A 24,752-nucleotide genomic window follows, 5' to 3' on the forward strand; every position below is an offset into this window, starting at 1 on the left:
GTTTTAATGTCTCCTGGAGACACTGGAGAGACAAAAGAGCTATATTCACACCTGCACTGAATAAATCCAGTAAGAGGAAACGAGAGGTAACAGATGGACTATGACTTATGAACTTGCACATGTCCCTGGATTAGATTTTTTTTTTTTTAATTACTATTGGAACAGGTGTGAGTATTTTGGGCAGCATTGGGGCCAGCACCACATCAGGCTCTCTTACCTGTCTCATCTGTGAGTGCAAACTCTGGCCCAGAGTGCTCTTGTAGATATAGTGCAGTATGCTCCCGTCCCAACCTCTCTTCTGGACTCCTGCAGACTTGAGAGCAGTCCCTAGAAGACACACGAACCCATTCAAGTGTCACAAAGACAGTGCTGTCACTGGACTGACGGTGTTTTCAGAGCCTCATACCTGATTTTGACGTTTCGCCATTTGTTTTGTCTCGTAGTTTTCTGGAGAGAGTTGGACCGGAGACCCTCTCAGGTGTTTTCTTCACTTTATTCTTTGATCCAGGTGCAGATGACTTCGTGGGCTTGCTTTTCATTTCTACCTTGTAAACACACACAAAGCAACAGTTACTCGTCACAACGCGGACGATTGTGCACTTGTCTGCACTTCTAATGTTCATATTGCTGCTTACCTGTGATGTTTAGTGCTTTAACCCTGCAGTTTAACAGCAAGAACTTCTCTGTTTGCATAACACGACAGTACACGTGACTATGTGCTGAAAAATGTGTGTTTTGTAACTTGTGTCTGTTAAAGCTGGTGAACGGTGGGTGGCACTGTAGAGCCACCATGAAATCCCAGTGTGCACCATGTTTGGAGTTCAAACAACTCAAACTACAAAGTGAGGTAACGGCAACGAAATGCTCACAGAAGATTGCGAAGTAATTCATTGCTCAAATAAATAAAAAATGTCACGTTATGTCAATGTCATGTTAAATTATTAAATTAAATAATTTTCATAAAATATTTAAGAATTGTGTAAAACAAAGAAAGGATTTACATTTCGCTTGTCAGACACAAAGGACTATTTATGAAGATGAAGAATGAAAGTGGCTGAAAGACGTTTGTACATTATATTTTATATTTTACTGCATTTGCTGTATTTTTTTTATTTATTTATTTATTTATTTATTTGTTTGTTTGTTGTTTTGTTTTGTTTTTGAGGCGTAAGAGGCTCGGAAGTGAAGGCGGAAGCACGTGTTTGCCGTTGCCAGATCCCATTGGTTGCTTCGGGTCCGTTTTGAAAAAGTCGCTGATTTGAGGCTTTGAGGCGGAGGGAAGATTCAAAACTAGACAAACAGAAACAGTGAAACCAGCACAGGCACCACGCTACGATGACGAGACAACTGTAAGTACAAGTTTATATTATATATGTCGCTGGTAGGCTGTATTGTTTATGCGTTTTACAATGTCACGAAATGACGAATTTAAGTTTAAGGAGTTACCAACGGACATTGACTCTCTGCTTTACCGTTAGCAGGGGGCTAATTAGCCGTCTAGCAAGTGGCTTTGTTAAGCCATCACATAGTCATTAATGGCTAACGCTTACAGTGTGTTTGAATTGTTAATGACTATGTATTTATTTACTTTTACAGGAAGGGTAAAACCCCCCGCAGGCATCCTCCAAAAAAACTCTGCAGCAACCAGACGGACCCAGTTGGTGTGAGTGTCCCTGAGTTCATAAAGGTCAACTTGGCAGACAGTACAAATGTGAATCTCATACATTCCACTGGGTGGAAGAGAAAACATTCCAGTGAGGGAGTGTTTGAACCTAGAGTGGAGTAATTTACTGACAGAGTGAAAATTCTTCTGGACAATTTCTCTTCAACCTGACTGAGCCCGCAGTTTCGCTCTGCAGCCATCACTTTTCTTCCTCAAAGGCAACAGATGTAGACTTTTAGCAGCAGAAAGAAGAAGCTTTTGCAATAAAAGTTTCGATTGCTATCTCTCAGTTTTTTGGGCCAACCAAAATTCCCCCCTTTTTGTTCTTTAAAAAAACGACAGTATAAAGACTCTGGCTGTGAATAACAAGACTCCTCAGTTTCTTAATAAAAGTATGTTTAAAAGTTTCACCAAGTGGCAATAAGCTGAAACAAATGGTAGCAAAAATCCTACTGCATCCAAGAATGTCAGAGTCTGTTTGGTGGTTGTTGTTTTTTTGTTTTGTTTTGTTTGTTTGTTTTGTTTGTTTTAATCGTTCATCAGATATTCTTGGGCAAATTAAATATCTTTCCAGTAGTAACAAGCTCAAAATGTACCGTTAGAGCTTGTTTTAATGTGTTTTGTTTTGTTCTTCAGGTATATTGCCGTGTGCGACCCCTGGGAGCCGAGGACGAGGAATGCTGCATTGAGGTGATCAGCAGTTCCACCATTCAGATGCACACCCCGGAGGGCTTCAAAACAAACCGCAATGGAGAATACAAAGAGGTAAGAAATCCGATAAGTTTGGAGTAGTAATTGATTAAAGGTAGTGAGATTATGTGTTTCTGTCACTGTCAGGTGTGTCTATATATCTGTTTCCCACTATCATGTGCAGTTACCTGACTGCTTCATACTTTTGCATTCTCACAGCTCTTTCAGGTAACTGCACATGATAGTGGGAAATGGGTATATAGACACACCTAGTGGTGTGGAACAAAAAGCTAAAAAGAGCTGTGAGAATGCAAAAGTATGAAGCAATCAGATTGGATATTAAACAGTCTTAACCATGCTAGCTAGCTACCCAGATTGACTTATTTACCATCATGTATAAAAATCAATCCCTTCTTATTCAGTCTATATCTCCAAATATAGTCTGTTATAATTTGATGTATCAATATCTGTTAAATTGTACAATGCATTGTTTATGGAGTTACTGAACTTTTGTAGATGTGGGGAACAAGGTGTTCTCAGACCAGATTAGATGACATCCTTGAAGAGTGGAGATTAGGCACTGAGAAGGAGATATGAATAGAACTACTCATCCTCTGTAATAAATGAGCATAGCTGAAGTGGTTTGTCTGGCCTTGTAGAAGGCTTCATTTCAGGCGTATCCCCAGAAATGCTGAAGAATCTAGAAAGTACAAGAGAAAAAATTACGCATGGTTGATTTTGGTCTTCCAGAACAAGCAAAGCATGCATACGTATATTTATTTATTTTATTTATGTATTTATTTTTTGTAATCCCTTTTGGTTCACAGACACAGTACTCCTTCAAAAAAGTCTTTGGAGTTTCAGTGTCACAGATGGAGCTCTTTGAGCATGTGGCGAAACCTCTTGTTGATGACCTCATCCGTGGAAAAAATGGTAAGACCAAAGGCTACATCAGTAATATGCAATGATTATTTTAAAGTACAGTAACATTTTAAATTACAGTGACCTGTTTCCCCTCTTAACAGCTGCATTTTAACCTACTTGGGAGCAAAAGGCACTTTAGCCTTGAGTTCATTATTGGCAGCTGATTTCCTCTCTGTTTGTGTCAGGTCTGCTTTTCACGTACGGGGTGACAGGAAGTGGAAAGACTTTCACCATGACAGGCTCTCCAGGCCAGGGTGGACTTCTGCCTCGCTCCCTTGACATGATTTTCAACAGTATAGGTCCTTACCAGGCCAAGAGATATGTAAGAAAATGGCACATAAAAATGGTTAATTATGTTTGGCACCAGAATAACTGAGTAATTTGCTTATTTATTAATTTAATTTCCTTTTTTCTCTTTGTTCAGGTATTTAAGACTGATGAGAAAAACAGTATTGAGATTCAGACTGAAGTAGATGCTTTGTTGGAGCGCCAAAGGCGGGACAACAACTTGTCTGTTCCTAAAACACCCTCCACTAGGTAAAGGCCCATTTTACTTTTTTTTTTAATTACGGGTGTGAAAAGTAAGTTCACATTACTGAGAAAGATGTGGTGGAATCCGCGGTCAGCAATCCAAAAATCTACATCCCATGGTTAGATGTGCCTACTGAACTGACTTGGAGCTTTGTTGCTAAATAGAGACTACAGCAAAATTCTGCAAAACTCCAAATCCCAATATCACATGAAATTATGCATTCAAATTTGACAATGAAGACATGCCGTACAGTCCTGCATTTTAACAGTGTAAAAGTCATGGATGACAAGAATTATCAACACATTTTTGCTCTTACAGTTCATTTACTTTGTACAACAAAATAATCTGTCTTTTAAATTAATGACACAGATTTGGATTTTATTAGACCCATTTTATCCATCCAGTGGAATGGCAAGAAACGAAACATACGTTGTAAAAATCATCACTGTCTGTGAAGTAGGACTTTGACTTATTCAGGTAACTTCCGGTTACCTGAATAAGTCAGTCCTAGGTTTATTAACTATTGCAGAGTAACTTGTGCTGCTACTGCTGTGGAGAAGATCATGTTCAAAATTAGAGATCAAAATCAAATTGTCACCTATTGGCCAATTAATTCAAGAGTCTTTCTTACCCTTTAGGAAGAATCAGCACTGTAAAATTCATAAGACTTTCTTTCTGTGTCACTGTTTCACCTGACTGGTGATGTTAGGATAAGTGAATCTAGTTAACAGAAAGATATTTTGGGTTTGTTAAGCTTGCATTGTTGCCTCAGTTCTGAGTATAGTGGGATGTTGGTTTTAATGTGCAACTTTCTACTTTGATTTTTAGGCTAAAGGCTGATCCTGAAATTGCTGACATGATTAAGCCAGAGGAGGCCTCTAAATCAGATGGCGTGGATGACGACAGCAGCTACAGCGTCTTCGTCTCCTACGTAGAAATCTACAACAACTACATCTATGATCTCCTGGAGGAAACTCAGGAAGATGCAATCAAGCCAAAGTGAGTTTAGAAAATATAAAACAAAAGGAACACAATTCATGTGTACAGTATGTATGTGGATCATGTTGTATCTCATTAGAGTAATAGAGTAAAATATTAGGTGTAGTTCAATTTATCTTCTATGGCAGATTAGCCAGGAGACAAAACTGTTGTCTTTTCTTTTTACTAGGTGGAATGGTGGAGGCACACCAGTGCGCCAGAACACTGAGTTGATGTATGTGACCAGTGAATATTTGTAGCAGCCTGATTTTTAGCTGAGCTTCTGCTGTTGCATAGAAATGTGCAAAAAAAGTAACCTGTCAGTGTTGGAGACATTTCCTAAGTTTCACAGATGTTTTTGCTGTCATAAAAATGAGTTTTGATGATTTGACTGATTACTACTTCTTCTTTTTTTAAATAATAGTACACTGACTATATATTTGGGATGATTGGTGTCCAAAATTTGAAGCTTCTCTTGTTTTTGAGCTCAGATTATCAGTTATTTTGTCTGCAAATAATTGAATTGATCATTAAAATAATCAGCCGTAGTCCAAAATTCAGAGTTACGTCATGCAAAAAGTATAAATCTGGGAGCACATTCAGTGGTAAAAAAATATGTATTTTGGACACATTCATTCTGAACCACGCACAACCATGTATAACAGAGCTGCTGATGGGAGGTAATGTCTCCAGTGTTGATGAGTGTTACTTTAGCCTTGAAAATCCTTAGATTCCCCCTGCTGCTTTTGGTGTTTGTTCTGGCAACGCTGAATGTTCTTACATCTGTTTGTGATGCTTTATGACTGTAACTGGTTACTATCTGTGGCTGAAAACAACCAGCATTAATGTCTTCGACTCCCTGCAATGTTTGGTATGCAACATTTTGCAGATTGAAGGAAAAGCAGTTCCCTAATATGATTATTTTCTAAATGCAGACCGCCTCAGTCTAAAATCCTCAGAGAGGATCAGAATCACATCATGTATGTGGCCGGTTGTCTGGAGGTTGAAGTCAAATCTGCCGAGGAGGCTTTTCAAGTGTTCTGGAGAGGTGAGTTGTTCTCATATAAATGTAAAGAAAAAATAAAGTACCCTGCAGTGATGATCGTAGATGTGACTGACCTGGAATTGCTGCCCTCTGGGGTCGGCTCTGGCCAGTAAATGACCTCAGTTAATCTTCTCTCTGAGCAGGTTGTTGAGGCATGTGAATGCTCAGTATGAGTTTTGTGTCTGAAATAGTTTGGCTTTTAAATTGTGCATGAAAATGTCTGGAAAGAAATGTGGTTTTAGCAATGGCCTGTACTGTGTTTTTCCCAGGTCAAAAAAAGAGGAAGGTTGCGAACACTCGGCTGAATAGAGAGTCCAGTCGCTCCCACAGTGTGTTCATTATTAAACTGGCTCAGGCGCCTCTTGATGCAGATGGCGACAACGTTCTCCAGGTCAGCTAAAAGTTGAACCAAATCCCCCCACACCAGAGCCATGTCGGTAACATACTTGGATAAACCATAATTGACAAATATTTTTCTTCTTAATTTGATTGTTAGGATAAGAACCAGATAAGTGTTAGTCAGCTGTGCCTGGTGGACTTGGCAGGAAGCGAGCGAACTGGCAGGACAGGGGCAGAAGGCACTCGTATACGTGAAGCAGGTTTGTTAATATTTAAATCCTTATTTTGGACAGGTTCGGTAAACTTGAAGCAGAATTGCTTGAAGTTTCGAATGCAGTGGTGACCTTTAATTTAGATAATGCTCCAAAATAATGGACATTATAAAAGTGGCTGCTGATTTGTTATCAGTTACAATTTAGTCAATTTAGCCAAAAGTGTCCTAAAACTTCTTTTTACTCCAGAAGAATATGCTTAAACTAGTTATACTTTACAAAACAAGATATAGAAAAAAGAAAAACACACATATGTCTGTTAACAGATTACCATAGTAGTAGTAGTTGTCACTTTCTTTTATTCATATATGACTTATTTATGTAGCATACAAGGGCTGTCTCCTGCTGGCCTTCTGTTAAGACAAGTCTGTTTATATACAAGCCTATGGACTTGCGTTTAGCTGGGGTTCATTTGAGCTTTAACCACTTTTTGCCTTTCAGGTAACATAAATCAGTCTTTGCTGAATCTGAGGACATGCATCGAGATACTTCGAGAAAACCAAATGTGTAGCACAAATAAGGTATGTGTTGCCAAACTGAAGATGGACTTGGATTGCTTTTCCTGATAAAATATGTAGGTAATTGACATTTTTCTCTTCCAGATGGTCCCCTATCGAGACTCCAAAATAACCCACCTGTTTAAAAACTACTTCGATGGAGAGGGAAAAGTTAGAATGGTTGTCTGTGTCAATCCCAAGACTGATGACTATGAGGAAACCCTGGTAACTTCACCCCGCCCTCTTACTTTGTTATTACCCCCCCCCCCTTTTTTTTTTCCCCCTGACATATAACACATGCTCTGTTTGTGCAGCTGGTGATGCGGTTTGCAGAGATGACCCAAGAGGTGGAAGTGGCCAGGCCAGTGGACAGACCAATCTGTGGCTTTACTCCAGGCCGTCGTCATAGAAACCAGGCATTCAAAGATGAGCTGTCTCGCAGATTGGAAGAACGTGGTGGCCCCATAGATCCTGGTATGTGTGTGAAACACCCTGTTAATCAAAAGATTAGCCTAAATGTAAGAACACTCAACCTTTTAACAAGTGTGTAATGAGGGGTTTTCCACTTCTGCTAATTGTTGTTATATTCACTAATCACACTGGACACATTTTTGTGTGCTTCTAAATTCAGATAAAACCAAGGTTAAGCTGGATGGCATTACCTTGACCTTCAGTAACACTGTGAGGAATCTTGGGAGTAATTTTTGACCAGAATATGTCCTTTATTGCACATATTAAACACGTATGTAGGACTGGTTTCTTGCATTTGTGCAATAGCTCTAAAATCAGAAAAAATAGTTCATGCATTTATGACTATGACTCTTGTAATTCATTATCAACCTGTCCCAAAAGCTCCCTGAAAAGCCTTCAGTTGATCCAGAACTCTGCAGCGAGAGTGCCAACAGCAACTCAGAAGAGGGCAAATTTGTTTTTGCAGAACCAGCTCCCAGTTTGAATTTGAGATGCCGTCTTTCTGCTTTTAAGATTAGGCTTAAAACTTTCTTATAATTTGGTATTCATCTGATGACCATAAACTGTCCCTTAAATATGCTGCTTGGTTATGCTGCAGTAGGCCTAGGCTGCTGTGGACTTCCCGTGATGCACTGAGCAATCTTCTTCACTTACCTCTTTTCAATCTCTTCCACAGCACATCTTTTATGCTGTCTTCCTCCCCTCATTCCTATTCCTATTAAATGGAAGTTTTCCTTCCCACTGTCATCAGTTGCTTGTGAATTGTGTATTAAATGTCAGGATAATGCATCATTTCTCTGAAATTACAACAATGATTTAGATGATACTTCAAAACAACAGCCCAAATAAGATCGCTGCACAGTGGCAGCTTTTACATGGACTTTTCATTTTATCATCTCAAGGAGAATTGCAGTTGGAGGTGGCTGTAGCTCAGGGGGAAGAGCAGGCCATCTGCTAATCGGAAGGCTGGTGATTCGAACCCTGGCTGCTTCAGTCTGCATGCCAAATATCCTTGGGAAAGATACGAACCCCACTCTGCTCTCCAATGCATCCATTGGAGTATGCCTGTTTCTGACTGTTAGATAGAAAACAATTGCATAGAAAATAAATGGGTTTGAATGGGTGAATAAAGCGCTTTGAGTACTCATAATACAAAACCACTATATAAGAAACAGTCCATTTACCGTGGTTAAATGTAGCAACATTTAATGTATTATTCAGCCTTGTATCCACACTTTTAGAAAACTCTGGCATCAACTTACTGTGTGTAAAGATTTAATTTGTAAATGAGAGAATGCATTATTTTTCAAGAAGTTCTTTGGAAACACAAAACATGCAAATTAACAGACAAGCCAAACTCTTGCAAACATAATTTCCATCAAAATTAAACAATGAATCTGATCTACTACTGTGTAAATGTTTTAACAGTGCAGTATTGTGTGTGATGATTATTAAAAACCACACAATTGCTTTAAGGACTTGTGATTCTTTGTCTTCTGTAGACATGCCTGCTGCAAACACTCTGATCCTCAGTCTCCCATCTCTACCCTCCTGTGAGCTGACTGACCCACATGATGACATCACGCTGCCCAGGCTGATTGAAGCCCTGAAGAACAGGCAGAGGATCAAGCAGATGCTGATTGAGGAATACAGTAAAACAGGTGTCTGTTCTCATTTTAGCTCACCTGATACTTTTTGGCTTTGAAAGATCAGTTTTTGAATAGTTGTCTTTCTCTTGGCTCACATTTCTCTTGATGTTATTTCAGCCAACATGATGAAGCCTGTGCTCCAAGAACTGGATACCAGCCTAATTTCCAAAGACAACTTTATTCAGGAACAAAACGGCAGACTGATAGAGAAAGACAAAATCATCAATGGCAACAAGGCAGAGATTGAACGTTTGGAGAAGAAAACAAAGATGCAAGAACACAAGGTGGGAGACTAATCCATTCACGCTGCAGATTTGAAGGTTGTCACTTTTTTTTTCTTTAATACTAATGTCTCTGTTTCAGATTGACATCCTGCAGAAAACAACTAAAATCTTTGAAGATGACAAGCGCTCGCTGCAGCATGAGCTGGAAACCAGAGAGCAGAGGCTGCAGAGAGAGCTGTCAGAGAAGAGACGCATGGAGCAGCGCATGCATGGTGTGATCTCGGACACCCAGTTCAAGTGGGAGAAAGAATGTGTGAGTTTCAAATATCTTTTTTTTCCTTTTATTCAACAATATATAGATTTACAATAAAGACCACAAGCAAAAAACGACCTACTTTGGTAGTAAGATCTAAATTTGACACACATTTCAGTTTTGCAAACAGCCCTTGTTGGTCATTGTTTTAGTTTTTATAGTGGAAGCCAATTTGTCTTATTCAAGCAACTTGGATAATATTGTATTTGAACATTTTGCAATATCCTCACTGTGCAGGAGAGACGTGTTAATGCACTGCAGCTTGAGATGCAAAATAAGCTGTGGGTGAAAGACGAAAAGCTGAAGCAGCTCAAGGCCATCGTGACAGAGAGCAAGACTCCAGGTCGCCCTGAACCTCCACCCCGTCAGACGCAGCCACAGCCTCTACCTCAACCACAGCAGCAGCCCCGTTCTCAGCGACCCTCCAAAGAGGACCGCCTACCGCCAAAGAGATCAGCATCACCCTCACCTGTCCCTGTATGTTGTGTTTAAAAACCATAATGATGAATGTTTTTAAGGGTGTTGAATGGTATTCTGCCCATTCAAAGTTAAATTCTACTGCACTCGTCTCTCTTAATCTACTAACATCACTAATCCCAGTGCCACAGCAGCAGGCAGGTTATAATGAACGCCTCATGTATATGATCATGTAGTCCTTCAGTAATTAAGTACCACTGTGAAACTGAGGAAATTACATTCCTGGTGAATGTGTAAAAGAGTTATTTTGATGCTGTAGATTTCTCAGTAGGTTGGCCTAAATTTATTGGTCTGAATCTATAGTTTTAAAAATCAAAGATACTGAATCTACAACAAATAAGACAAACTGTAAAATGAATTATGTTGCAGATAAATTTGCATCAACTCACAGATCATTTTAGCTCAGCTTTGGTAAATTTACATTTCAGTGTTCATGTTTTTCATCGGCTCTTTGTACCTTATGTAGTGTACTTTATTTAGCTACATAAAGTGGTTGCTGCATTTGATTACATTAGACTGTGAATGTATCCCGTTGCTATAACATCTAATTTTTGCATGTCTAACTGTGACCATTTAGTCTTTCCATTTCACTCTCCAGTGCCCAGTTGATTCCCCTCATGTCAGTCCAAAGCCAGAGTCACAGTCAGGCAGTGCTGCTAGTGATGAGAGGATGAGACAAACCCAAGGCCCACCTGCCCCGTCCCCAGCAGAAGTACCTTTTTTGTCTGTGGCTAGATCTGCATGTGAGGAGCAGGCAGCTCAGGACAGCATGCAGGGTTACAGTTCCCCTAGTACACCCACAAGAACACCCACAAGACCCCAGGCCTCAACAGGCACTTCAGTCAGCCAGGCCAGGAGGAGAGCTGTGTGCTTGAGCAGAGTGGATGAGAGAGACTGCTTTCCTTCCCCTTCGTTTCATGTAGACCTAATTGAAAGAAGATACAGGGTCAGTGAGTTAGCTAAAGGCAGCAGCATGAGGTTGTAATGTGTCAGCATTTTGGCTCCTACAAGTTTAGGGTGTGGGGTACTCTGCCCCCCAAAATGTATAAGTTTCATAATTTCTTTTGTCAAGTTGTGTTTTTGTTCACTTTGGATTTTCTTTTATTTATTTTCTTTCCCCTTTTTTTAAACCGTTTTCCTGTTGATCTGTTAAGACAACAGCACCAGTACGCCCGCGTCACCGTCGTTCCCGCTCTGCTGGTGGGGAGAAGTGGGTGGACCATAAGCCATTGTCAAGCATGGACTTGGGCACAGTTTTGCAGCCGGTCATCCCCAACGCCATCCAGGTGTCTGCACCCAGCGAGAAGGCTCTGTCCAAGTGTGACAGATACGTGCTAACGCACCAAGAAGTTGCCTCCGACGGCGAGATAGAGACCAAGCTTATAAAGGTCAAGTATGCAGCACAGCATATTACTGATATTCGGAATGATGTATTTGGTTACACTTCCTTACTCACGCAGACATTTATATTAGCAAGTTTTCAGCAAACCAGCAGCATATTTGTCAGTTTTAAGAAGTGAATTTAAATAATTTCTATAAAGTGGTTCTCAATGTTTGTTGCATGACTGTAGTAGCGTGCATGCTTATCCTTAGAAAGGAAACTCTTGTGGTGGTTGAATTACTGATCACAAGGAGGGCTTTGCACTGTATTAAATATTAAATAATAACAAAGCTATCTAATGGTGGTTCTTTTTGTTTTTTTTCTTTAGGGCGAGGTCATCAAAACAAGAGGAGGAGGGCAAGCTGTCCAGTTCACTGACATTGAGACACTGAAACAGGAGCTCACTACAGTCCCAATGTAATAATTTATAACCTTAACCGAAAAAAAAAAACATTGAAATGTTTAATACAGGGCTTATACAGGTGGTTGAAATCCTTGAATACACTTGAATTTTAATATTGTCTTTTCAAGGTTTGTTTGTTTTGTCGTTTCTCAGCAGGAGATGAATATCTCTAACAAGTTGATTTATTCACATTTGCACATCTTAATTTTTAAGTGAAATGTGCGTTTTGAGTTTATACACTTATAAGGCAACCTTTTCCTTTTGCAGTATTTTTGTGTAGTGTTTTTCTATGTTTTAACAAAAGGGGAACACAGGCATTTAATAACAGGATAACAAAAAACTGGATTTGCTTTCTGTGCTGGCCTTGTTCTGTCTGGTATCTGTCTGGTATCCAGACAGATACAGACAGGAACCAGTATCCAGTTCCTGTCTGTCTTTGACTGAGATCAACTTGACAGCTCAGTTGAGCAAAGACACAAAGACAGCAGGACACAGCATCGGACATTTTGATTATCTTATTTCACTACTGTTGTCAGTTTGGTATCCAGTTAAAAAAAACAGACATATTAATATTGTTAACAATTGTACATACATTACCTAACGTGCCTCCTGAGTCCTACATTTTTTTTAAGTTGTTAAATATGATTTCAAACTGCTGAAGGTGTACTAATGTTTTTACGTATTGATCTCTGAAGGCGGAAGAGGAAGTCTTCAGAAGGCGTGTCAGCCAGTGGAGATGGAGCTTTGACTGATGTGGAGACGAGGGTAAGCTGATTTTAAAAATTCTCCTCACATTCGAGGCTGAGCTATTCAGAACACTTGCAAATAGATTTAGGTCCTAATCTTTTCCCTCTTCGCAGTGCTCTGTGGCTGTGGAGATGAGGGCTGGATCAAACTTGGGAGCTGGATATGAGCATCATGCAGTCACCAAGTAAGCTGTCAACTTTCTGCATTGCCTCTGAGTAAAGTGTAGTTTTCTCTCAGAATACATAACTACAGATTGTGATTCACTTGGTTTTCTGTTACAGGCGCAGAAAACCCTAAAAGCTGCTGACAGATCAACAGTGACCACTCCCCTTTATCCTCACCTGGCTGTTGTGCAATAGTCTGACCTCTGTTTTTATATTTAGTTCTAGTGATGATATTTAAATGCTTTCCATCTTTTTATATAAATATGCAGAAGAGTATATACATAGGTCACCAAAGCATTGTTGTGTAAAATAACTATCTATTTACTCAGATATATGCATCTTTAGTTACTGTGGCTCTACAGCTAAACAAAATTCTGTTTGCACATATTTTACTCTGCTCACGAGTTATTGTAAACCTCCACAGTAATGATTTGTCTCATGTATACAATTTGTCTGATTTTGGTGAATTAAACTGAGCTTCAAGTTTGGAAAAAGTGTTTTTGTTTTCATTTTACACCTTTCTCACTTTTCTTTACTACACTGAAAAAAATGCAATAGAGTGGTTGCTGAATTTGCATATAAGGATTTTGTGTATCCAGGTTGACTAATTTTAATTTCCCATCTAAACATAATTTAGTCTTTTAATGCTAACATATTCTGTAAGGATGTTCAGTCTTAGATTAGAGCATATGTTCCGCTGCCCCTCAGGTGCTATAAATGGCAAAGATATGGGCACATCACTACAATTTGCAAATGGGAAATGGGTATCCCAAGTGTGGAGGTGAACACAGATATGAGGAATGTGGGGATAGTGTAGGATAAATGCAGTAACTGTGGGGGGCAGCAGGGAGTAAGTTATGGGGTTGTTAAGTCAGAAAGAAAGTCATGGAGGTCAAACAAGTTAAAGTAGCTCACAACACAAGTTACACCAAGGCTGTCAAGAGGGAACAGAAGGCACATCACATCAGATTTAGTACAGACACGTGGAACTCATACAGGACTGACAGTGGAGAAGATGATTTTGTTTATTGCCTATGTTATAAATTGCATAGATCAAATGAAACACAAAACAGAAAATTATGATAATTGTGAAAGGAGCAGAGAGGTCTTTTGGCATTAAAGATATATCTCAGGAACATATCAATATAAGACTTGGAGGAGAGGGAGATGAGAGGACAGTATGATCATCTTACAGTGGAACGCCACAAGTTTGATTGCAAATGGACAAGGGCTCAAAGGATTCATCAAAAAATGCGAAAAGAAATAGTCTGTATTCAGAAGACCTGGCTTAAACCTACTTTGGATTTTGTTATTAAAGGTTATGATGATGTCCTGAGAGATAGAAATGAGGGTAATGAAAGAGGGTTTGTAAAATTTGTAAAGCAAGGAACCCAATATAGAGTCCTACCTATAGGAACACAGAATACTTTGTAATGAAAATCTGGTCAAGATAGTAGCATCAGAGTGGTCAATTTTTTGAATCCGGGTAACACTGTTATCAGTAGAGGAACTTAGCACATATTTAAGTGGGAAAGTAATTTGGTGTGGGGACTTTAATGCACACAGCACATTATGGGGTAACTGTAAGGATCAGAATGGAGCAGTGATTGATAGAGATAAAAAAAAAAGTGTGTCTGAATGATGGAAGTGGTACAAGAGTGAAAGTTAGAACAGGTGCAGAATCAGCAAGTGACATTACATTAGTGTCACACTCATTGGCAGGTATTTATTCATGGCAGGTAATAAAAAAGACAACTGTAGGCAGTGACCATTATCCTATAATGACTGAGACAGAGCTGAGTGTAGAGAAACATGACATAGGGAGTGTGCAGAAGTAATGTTTCAGTAATGCAGATTAGGATACATTTAGATTAGTTAGTGAAATGCAAAAGATTGATATGAATGTTGGGGTTGATGATTTAAATTATTCTATTCGTAAGGCAGTTTTAGAGGCAGCAAACTGGGTGATAAAGAGGAAAGAAGGGAAAAGAAGATTGTATCTTGTTGGACAAAGGATTGTGATAAAGTGATTAAATAAAGCTTTTAACATATTAAAGAGGAATCGCAGTTTTCAGAATTTCATTGAATGTAAAAAATGACAAGCTAAGGTAAGAAGAACAATTAAAAATGCAAAGAGGGACTTCTGGAGGGGGTTTTGTAATTCAGTAGGGAGGGAGACAAAAATACACAATGTTTGGTCAATGATTAGAAGGATGAATGGTATAAAAAGGGAGTATGGATATCCAATCTTGAGAGATGGAAAGGCAACAGCATTAAAAGATGAGGAAAAAGCAAAACCTTTGTTAAAATCCATAGTTCAGGCAATGCTAGTGGAGAAGGGCGAACTGGAAGAGAAATGACAACCATAGAGAATATGGATTTACTGAAACAAGTAGAAGATACAGATGGTTTATTAAATATTACTTTAACAAAGTCAGAATTGAATCGAGTTCTTCGGAAATCCAAATTATAAGCAACGGAAAAAGATCAGGTTTGCTATATCATGATAAACCATCTTAGTGTGTCAGCTAAAGATCTTTTGTTAGAGTTATATAACAGAGTTTGGGAGGGTGGGAAACTGCCGCAAAGCTGGAAGGAGGCAGTGGTTGTGCCCATAGGTAAGCCAAGAAACGGTGGTAAAAATCCAGGAAATTGCAGATCTATAGCTTTAATATCTAATGTCTGTAAAATACATGTGCAGTTGATAAGACAAAGACAATATTGTTTTCTACAAGGAAAAGAGTTGGTGAGGAAGTCAAGCTAAAGTTATATGGTGAAGAGTTAGAAAGAGTAAGTAAATTTAAGTTTCTGGGATTGTGGCTGGATATAAGGGTAACATGGGCTGTACACATTCAGAAAATAGTGGATAAATGCAAAAGGTATTAAATATAATGAGATGTTTAGTTGGGGTGGACTGGGGAGCGGATAGGAAGTCTTTGAGGGCCATACACACTGGGTTGATTAGATCAGTGTTAGATTATGGATGTGTAACATATAATTTCGTGGCTGACACAAGTCTTTTAAAGTTAGACTTCAGTCAGTATCAGGCACTAAGACTCTGCACAGGTGCATTTAAAACAACCTCAACAGCAGCTTTACAGGTAGAGATGGGTGAGATGCCACTATAGGAATCAGAAGAAAACAGGTAACACTCAATTACTGGGCAAATCTACAGGGACATGGACAGGATCACCCAACACAAGAGGTACTGAAACCTTGCTGGGAGGAAGGGCATTTAGTTTAAACTCGCATACAGGTTTACATTGACCAGTATTATAATTATGTACAAATATATACAGATGCATCAAAGAATACAGCCAGTCAAACCAGTGTTGTTTTGGAGTTTAAAGTCAAAATAGGGAAAAGGATCAATGATGGACTGTCGGAGGAGACTGGAGAAATGCTCACAATTCTGTTAGCTGTTCAGTGGATAGAAGAGATGAGGCCGTTACAATCAGTCATTTGTTCAGACTCAAGCTCATCATTGGCCAGTTTACAGTGTAGCCACTCGGAAAGTAGAGCAGATGTTCTAACAGAAATTCAGGAAACACTTTACATAATACAGATAATGGGTCTTTTTATGGATTATGGCTCACTATGGAGTAAAAGCAAAGGAAATGGCAAATAGAGCTGCGAAGGAAGCCACAAAACATGGGGTAGTTGACCTGGTTATTAACTTCTGTAAGACAGAGATAAAGAGTATTGTAAGACAAGAAATGAAGAAAAGATGGGAAAAACAGTGGGAAGGGGAAAGGAGGAGACTCTCCTATAAAATTCAGCGGAGAGTAGGAGAAAGGAGAACCACAGGAAGGAGTAGGAGAAAGGAGGTGGTACATATCGTGGTCATATCGAGAATAAGACATACTGGTTTGAACACTACACTATTCATGATAGGGAAACATAATACAGGAAAATGTGACTACTGTGGAGAAGAGGAAACTAGAGAACATGTTATATTACACCGTCAGAAGTATCAGGTGGAGAAAAGACAACTGACCCGAAACCTCAGAAGCATAAAAATGAAGCTAGATCTTATTGATTTACTGCAAAACGTCTCAAGAAGTGAAAGTTATCAGGCCTTAATTCAGTTTTTAAAAGAAAGTAAATCGTTTGGGAGGATTTGGGGTTTTTTTGGTGGCGGTAATGCATCCTTCAGTTGTTTGCCAACCGCCAATCAAATTTAAAAGAAGAAGAGGCGTCGAGGTGGAGGGACGATTTAAAACTAGACAAATAGAAACGGTGAATTCAGCATAGGTACCACGTTACAATGACGAGAGAAGTGTAAGTATAGGTTTATATTATATATGTTGCAGGCAGACTATATTGTTTGTGTGAATTACCATGTCACTAAATGGTGAATTTAAGTTTAAGGAGTTAACAACGGACGTTGACGCTCTGCTTTACTGTTAGCAAGGGGCTAATTAGCCGTCTAGCAAGTGGCTTTGTTAAGCCATCATAAAGTAATTAATTGTTAACGCTTACGCTTCTGTTTGAATTGTGAATGACTTTGTATTTATTTACTTTTACAGGAAGGTTAAAACCCCCAGCAGGCCTCCAAAAAAAACCCTCCAGCAACCAGACGGACCCAGTTGGGGTGAGTGTCCCTGAATTCTTAAAGGTCAACTTGGCAGAGAGCACAGATGTGAATCTCATACATTCCACTGGGTGGGAAAAAATTCCAGTAAGGGAATGTTTAAACCTAGAGTGGAGTAATTTACTGACAGAGTGAAAATTCTTCTGGACAGTTTCTCTTCAACCTGAATGTGAGTCCACAGTTTCGTTCTGCAGCCATCAGTTTTCTTCCTCAAAGGCAACAGATGTAGACTTTTTGATCTGGAAGAGTTTTATTGAGAGGAGTGCCACCTGACTGCCATCTAACTGAGGTTTTAAACTTTAAGACAGAAGCAGTGAAACCTGCTATGATGTATGGTTTGGAGACAGTGGCACTGACAAAAAAGATGGGAGGCAGTGCTGGAGGTGGCAGAGTTAAAGATGTTAAGATTTTCATTGAAACTGACCAGAATGGCCAAGAATAGAAATGAGTATCAGACAAACAGCTCGGTTTGAGCTGTTTGGAGACTCCAAAATAACCCACCGGTTTAAAAACGACTTCAATGGAGAGGGAAAAGTTAGAATGGTTGTCTGTGTCGATCCCAAGCCTGATGACTATGAGGAAACCCTGGTAGCTTGACCCTGGCCTCTTACTTTGTGTCTTTTTAATTAACCTTAAATTTTATTTATTTATTTATTTTCTCCTGACATAAAAGAAATGCTCTGTTTGTGTAGCTTTTGGTGCAGTTTGTGGAGATGACGCAAGTGGTGGAAGTGGCCAGGCCAGTGGACAGACCAATCTGTAGCGCTACTCCAGGCTGTCATCATAGAAACCAGGCATTCAAAGATGAGCTGTCTCACAGATTGGAAGAACGCAGTGGCCCGATAGATCCTGGTAAAAAAAAAATTAATACTGTGCTTAAGTTTTTTATTTATTTATTTATTTAGCACCCTGTTAATCAAGTGATTAATCTAAATGTGGGCGCACTGAAGTTTTACATTCAACCTTTTAAACAGAGCAACGCCAAGTGTATAATGAAGGGTTTTTTTTTCCACTTCTGGTAATTGTTGTTATATTTAATAATCCACTGGACACATTTTTGTGTGCTTCCAAATTCAGATAAAACTCGTCCTATGTACTTTATTGCACATATTAAACAAGTGAAGTAAGTCAAATTGTATTTATATAGCACCTTTCAAGACAAAGATCACAAAGTGCTTCACACAGAAATGTAGGACTGCTTTCTTGCATTTATGCAGTATCTCTAAAATTAGAAATCTCCTGTCAGAGTGATGCTGAAAAGTTACTTCATGCATTTATTACTATGACTCTTGTAATTCATTATCAACTTGTCCCAAAAGCTCCCTGAAAAGCCTTCAGTTGATGCAGAACTCTGCAGCGAGAGTGCCAACAGCAACTCAGAAGAGGGCATATTTGCTTTTGTGGAACCAGCTCACAGTTTGAATTTGAAACACCCTCTTTCTGCTTTTAGGATTAGGCTTAAAACTTTCTTATAGTTTGGTATTCATCAGATGACCATAAACTGTCCATTAATTATTCTGCTCGTTTATGCTGCAATACGTCTTGGCTGCTGTGTGCTTCCCATGATACACTGAGCAATCTTCTTCACTTACCTCTTTTCACTCCACACAGCACATCTTTTATGCTGTCTTCTTCCCCTCATCCACTCATTCCTATTCCTATTAAATGGAAGTTTTTCTTCCCACTGTCATCGGTTGCTTGTGAATTGTATATTAAATTGTATATTAAATGCATCATTTCTCTGAAATTACAACAGTGATTTAGATGATACTTCAAAATAACAGCCCAAATAAGAAGGCTGCACAGTGGCAGCTTTTACGTGGACTTTACATTTTCATTTTATCATCTCAAGGAGAATTGTAGTTGGAGGTGGCTGTAGCTCAGGGGGAAGAGCAGGCCATCTGCTAATCGGAAGGCTGGTGATTCGAACCCTGGCTGCTTCAGTCTGAATGCCAAATATCCTTGGGGAAGATACTTTGAGCGCTCAGTGTACAAAAGCGCGATATAAGAAACAGTCCATTTACCATAGTTAACTGTAGCAACATTTAAAGTATTATTCAGCCTTGTATTCACACTTTTAGAAAACTCTGGCATCAACTTACTGTGTGTAAAGGTGTAATTTGTAAATGAGAGAATGCATTATTTTTCAAGAAGTTCTTTGGAAACACAAAACATGCAAATTAACAGACAAGCCAAACTCTTGCAAACGTAATTTCCATCAAAATTAAACACAATTAATCTGATCTACTACTGTGTAAATGTTTTAACAGTGCAGTATTGTGTGTGATGATTATTAAAAACCACACAATTGCTTTAAGGACTTGTGATTCTTTGTCTTCTGTAGACATGCCTGCTGCAAACACTCTGATCCTCAGTCTCCCATCTCTACCCTCCTGTGAGCTGACTGACCCACATGATGACATCACGCTGCCCAGGCTGATTGAAGCCCTGAAGAACAGGCAGAGGATCAAGCAGATGCTGATTGAGGAATCCAGTAAAACAGGTGTTTGTTCTCATTTTAGCTCACCTGATACTTTTTGGCTTTGAAAGATCAGTTTTTGAATAGTTGTCTTTCTCTTGGCTCACATTTCTCTTGATGTTATTTCAGCCAACATGATGAAGCCTGTGCTCCAAGAACTGGATACCAGCCTAATTTCCAAAGACAACTTTATTCAGGAACAAAACGGCAGACTGATAGAGAAAGACAAAATCATCCAAGGCAACAAGGCAGAGATTGAACGTTTAGAGAAGAAAACAAAGATGCAAGAACACAAGGTGGGAGACTAATCCATTCACGCTGCAGATTTGAAGGTTGTCACTTTTTTTTTCTTTAATACTAATGTCTCTGTTTCAGATTGACATCCTGCAGAAAACAACTAAAATCTTTGAAGATGACAAGCGCTCGCTGCAGCATGAGCTGGAAACCAGAGAGCAGAGGCTGCAGAGAGAGCTGTCAGAGAAGAGACGCATGGAGCAGCGCATGCATGGCGTGATCTCGAACACCCAGTTCAAGTGGGAGAAAGAATGTGTGAGTTTCAAATATCTTTTTTTCCTTTTATTCAACAATATATAGATTTACAATAAAGACCACAAGCAAAAAACGACCTACTTTGGTAGTAAGATCTAAATTTGACACACATTTCAGTTTTGCAAACAGCCCTTGTTGGTCATTGTTTTAGTTTTTATAGTGGAAGCCAATTTGTCTTATTCAAGCAACTTGGATAATATTGCATTTGAACATTTTGCAATATCCTCACTGTGCAGGAGAGACGTGTTAATGCACTGCAGCTTGAGATGCAAAATAAGCTGTGGGTGAAAGACGAAAAGCTGAAGCAGCTCAAGGCCATCGTGACAGAGAGCAAGACTCGAGGTCGCCCTGAACCTCCACCCCGTCAGACGCAACCACAGCCTCCATCACAACCACAGCAGCAGCCCCGTTCTCAGCGACCCTCCAAAGAGGACCGCCTACCGCCAAAGAGATCAGCATCACCCTCACCTGTCCCTGTATGTTGTGTTTAAAAACCATAATGATGAATGTTTTTAAGGGAGTTGAATGGTATTCTGCCCATTCAAAGTTAAATTCTACTGCACTTGTCTCTCTTAATCTACTAACATCACTAATCCCAGTGCCACAGCAGCAGGCAGGTTATAATAAACGCCTCATGTATATGATCATGTAGTCCTTCAGTAATTAAGTACCACTGTGAAACTGAGGAAATTACATTTCTGGTGAAAAATGTGTGTAAAAGATTTATTTTGATGCTGTAGATTTCTCAGTAGGTTGGCCTAAATTTATTGGTCTGAATCTATAGTTTTAAAAATCAAAGATACTGAATTTACAACAAATAAGACAAACTGTAAAATGAATTGTGTTGCAGATAAATTTGCATCAACTCACAGATCATTTTAGCTCAGCTTAGATAAATTTACATTTCAGTGTTCATGTTTTTCACCAGGTATGGGGAAAAACATGAACTTTGTACTTTACATAGTGTACTTTACATGAAGTGGTTGCATTAGACTGTAAATGTGTCCCATTCCTGTAACATCTAATTTTTGCATGTCTAACTGTGACCATTTAGTCTTTCCATTTCACTCTCCAGTGCCCAGTTGATTCCCCTCATGTCAGTCCAAAGCCAGAGTCACAGTCAGGCAGTGCTGCTAGTGATGAGGAGGATGAGATGAACCCAAGGCCCGTCTGCCCCGTCCCCAGCAGAGGTACCTTTTTGTCTGTGGCTAGATCTGCATGTGAGGAGCAGGCAGCTCAGGACAGCATGCAGGGTTACAGTTCCCCTAGTACACCCACAAGAACACCCACAAGACCCCAGGCTTCAACGGGCACTTCAGTCAGCCGGGCCAGGAGGAGAGCTGTGTGCTTGAGCAGAGTGGATGAGAGAGACTGCTTCCCTTCCCCTTCGTTTCATGTAGACCTAATTGAAAGAAGATACAGGGTCAGTGAGTTAGCTAAAGGCAGCAGCATGAGGTTGTGATGTGTCAGCATTTTGGCTCCTATAAGTTTAGGGTGTGGGGTACCCTGCCCCCCAAAATGTATAAGTTTTATGATTTATTTCGTCAAGCTTCGTAATGCTTTGTCAAGTTCTGTGTTTTTGTTCACTCTGTTTGTGGTATTTTTCCCTTTTTAAATCATTTCCCATTGATCTGTTCAGACAACACCAGTACGCCTGCTGCACCGTCGTTCCCGCTCTGCTGGTGGGGAGAAGTGGGTGGACCACAAACCATCGTCAAGCATGGACTTGGGCACAGTTTTTCAGCCGGTCATCCCCAACGCCATCCAGGTGTCTGCACCCAGCGAGAAGGCTCTGTCCAAGTGTGACAGATATGTGCTAACGCACCAAGAAGTTGCCTCCGACGGCGAGATACAGACCAAACTTATAAAGGTCAAGTATGCAGCACAGCATATTACTGATATTCAGAATGATATATTTGGTGACACTTCCTTACTCATGCAGACATTTATATTAGCAAGTTTTCAGCAAACCAGCAGCATATTTGCCAACTTGAGTTTGAGTCAGTGTGGTTTTGTAACTGTTTGTTTTACACTTTGCTCGAATAAGTTTGTCAGTTTTAAGAAGTGAATTTAAATAATTTCTATAAAGTGGTTCTCAATGTTCTGTTGCATGACTGTAGTAGCGTGCATGCTTATCCATAGAAAGGAAACTCTTGTGATGGTTGAATTACTGATCACAAGAAGGGCTTCGCACTGTATTAAATATTAAATAATAAAAAAGCTATCTAATGGTGGTTCTTTTTGTTTGTTTTTCTTTAGGGCGAGATCATCAAAACGAGAGGAGGAGGGCTAGCTGTCCAGTTCACTGACATTGAGACGCTGAAACAGGAGCTTGCTACAGTCCCAAGGTAATAATTTATAATTATAAAAATGTCTATAATTTGCACCCTAAAAAAATGTTTAACATTTTTAGATGTGTTAACTGACCATATAATGTTCCATATGGTGAGCTGGATTTCTGGATACTGCCACATTATCAAAAAACAGAAAATACTTTTCTTCTTCTTAATGGAAAATAAGAATTAACCACAAAGTTTATTTCCATTCTTGAATGTTATAATCGTTGTGTTGCTGAGGTTTAAATATATTTCACTCTGTAATAACAGGATAACAAAAAAACTGGGGTTTGCTTTCTGTGCTGGGATTGTTCTAGAGTCTTTGACTGAGATCAACTTGACAGCTCAGCTGAGCAAAAACTCATCTCTTATTCTATGTAATTCATAACAGCAGGACACAGCATCAGACATTTTGATGATCTTATTTCACTACTGCTGTCAATTTTGTAAAAAACAAACTAGTATTGTTAATATTGTTATTGTTGTTAATATTGTTAATAATTGTACATACATTACCTAACGTGCCTCCTGAGTCTTACATTTTTTTAAGTTGTTAAATATGATTCCAAACTGCTGAAGATGTACTAATGTTTTTACGTATCAGTCTCTGAAGTTGGAAGAGGAAGTCTTCAGAAGGCGTGTCAGCCAGTAGAGATGGAGCTTTGACTGATGTGGAGACGAGGGTAAGCTGATTTTAAAAATTCTCCTCAGATTCGAGGCTGAGCTATTCAGAACACTTGCAAATAGATTTAGGTCCTAATATTTCCCCTCTTCGCAGTGCTTTGTGGCTGTGGAGATGAGGGCTGGATCAAACTTGGGAGCTGGATATGAGCATCATGCAGTCACCAAGTAAGCTGTCAACTTTCTGCATTGCCTCTGAGTAAAGTGTTGTTTTCACTCAGAATACATAACTACAGATTGTGATTCACTTTGTTTTCTGTTACAGGCGCAGAAAACGCTAAAAGTTGCTGATACATCAACAGTGACCACTCCCCTTTATCCTCACCTGGCTGTTGTGCAATAATAAATATAATATTAATAAAAAAAAATGTATTTAAAAGAGCCTTTCAAGACACCCAAGCACACTTAACAATAGGATAAAACACATAAACTGAGGGAGAGAACAAATGTTTCTTACATCTGGGGGTAGAGAGTTCCACAGCCTGGGTGCAGAGCAACTGAAAGCTCTTTTTCCCATAGTGCTGAGGTGGAAAGAAGGCACAGCAAGCTGGATAGAAGAGGTAGTGCTTAACAGGTCAGAAAGGTAAGCTAGTAGGAGGGGGTTCTTGTAATAATCCGAGCAGCGGAGTTTTGAACCAGTTGATGCTTATGGAGGGATTTTTGGGGGAGACCATGCAAGAAAGAATTGCAATAGTCAGTGCGGGAAGTAACGAGAATGGGCGTAGACTAGGTGGAAAGAAGGACGTAATCGGTTAATGTTGCGTAGATGGAAATAGGCAGTGGGATTTCTAGGATAGTGAACTGTCTAGGATGACACCAGTGCTCTTAACCTGAGTTCAAGGGAAAACTGTGGAGTTACCAATAGTGAGTGAGAAATGTTTTGGCTTCAAAAGGTTAGATTTAGTGCCAATAAGGAAGATTTCAGTTTTATCCTCATTGAGTTTAAGAAAATTAGAGCTGAACCAGGATTTTAATTCGGATAGGCATTCTCCAAGGGAAGAAGGTGGGAGGGAGGAGCAATCAGGCCTGCAGGAGACATATAACTAGATGTCATCAGCAAAACAGGTAAACTGAAGATCAAATTTGATTTCTTAGAGGGAGGATGTATATTATGAAGAGAAGATGGCCTAGACTGACCTTCAATGCTTAGAGGTCAGAGGTAAACCATGGAGCAGAACACGCGAAGGAAAATGGGTTTTTACAGCAACTAGAGAATCAAGGACATTGAGTAAACAATTATTATAATTATGGGTGGGAATTTAACGCGTTAATAGCGATCAATTAATTTGAAATATAACGTGTTAAAAAATTAACGCATTTAATCGCACTTTGCATTCCAAGCAA

The 24,752-nt window shown here is 39.5% G+C and overlaps 2 protein-coding genes, 1 long non-coding RNA gene and 1 other non-coding gene across 8 annotated transcripts; 3 read left to right on the plus strand and 1 right to left on the minus strand.

Moving 5' to 3' along the window:
- Positions 1-36: 36 nt before the first annotated feature.
- LOC146515438 (uncharacterized) lies at positions 37-766 on the minus strand. Its single transcript, XR_014874985.1, has 3 exons — positions 636-766; positions 407-545; positions 37-327 (listed from the first exon to the last, which is right to left on the minus strand). It is a non-coding gene; the product is annotated as an uncharacterized LOC146515438 (long non-coding RNA).
- On the plus strand, positions 741-13,263 carry LOC146515439 (kinesin-like protein KIF23). Its single transcript, XM_085165692.1, is given in 27 exon segments — positions 741-847; positions 1,166-1,349; positions 1,597-1,663; positions 2,300-2,428; positions 3,181-3,286; positions 3,463-3,599; positions 3,702-3,814; positions 4,638-4,808; positions 4,978-5,022; positions 5,723-5,835; positions 6,102-6,223; positions 6,329-6,431; positions 6,885-6,964; positions 7,046-7,165; positions 7,255-7,414; positions 8,914-9,072; positions 9,178-9,344; positions 9,424-9,597; positions 9,835-10,074; positions 10,673-10,736; positions 10,739-10,791; positions 10,793-11,020; positions 11,229-11,462; positions 11,784-11,872; positions 12,554-12,623; positions 12,719-12,789; positions 12,887-13,263. Coding segments are annotated over 26 exon segments (3,045 nt in total). The 5' UTR covers positions 741-847; positions 1,166-1,335; the 3' UTR covers positions 12,903-13,263.
- On the plus strand, positions 5,878-5,975 carry LOC146515440 (Z30 small nucleolar RNA). The gene has a single exon (XR_014875532.1). It is a non-coding gene; the product is annotated as a Z30 small nucleolar RNA (small nucleolar RNA).
- Positions 13,264-16,518: 3,255 nt separating the features above from the next.
- On the plus strand, positions 16,519-24,188 carry LOC146515441 (kinesin-like protein KIF23). Of its 5 annotated transcripts, none has more exons than XM_085165697.1 (13): positions 16,523-17,050; positions 17,299-17,363; positions 18,056-18,215; positions 19,708-19,866; positions 19,972-20,138; positions 20,218-20,391; positions 20,628-20,867; positions 21,446-21,814; positions 22,031-22,261; positions 22,651-22,739; positions 23,341-23,410; positions 23,506-23,576; positions 23,674-24,188. In XM_085165697.1, exons 3-13 carry the CDS (start codon positions 18,077-18,079, stop codon positions 23,687-23,689), a joined length of 1,725 nt encoding a protein of 574 aa, XP_085021823.1. In that variant the 5' UTR covers positions 16,523-17,050; positions 17,299-17,363; positions 18,056-18,076; the 3' UTR covers positions 23,690-24,188. The 5 variants fall into 5 exon arrangements, with proteins under 5 accessions (XP_085021825.1, XP_085021823.1, XP_085021826.1 ...); XM_085165698.1 differs by having other exon boundaries at positions 16,524-17,050; positions 21,467-21,814; XM_085165699.1 differs by lacking the exon at positions 18,056-18,215 and having other exon boundaries at positions 16,519-17,050.
- Positions 24,189-24,752: the final 564 nt, after the last annotated feature.

Source organism: Neolamprologus multifasciatus, chromosome 7, assembly GCF_963576455.1.
Source record: "Neolamprologus multifasciatus chromosome 7, fNeoMul1.2, whole genome shotgun sequence".
Lineage (NCBI taxonomy): Eukaryota > Metazoa > Chordata > Actinopteri > Cichliformes > Cichlidae > Neolamprologus > Neolamprologus multifasciatus.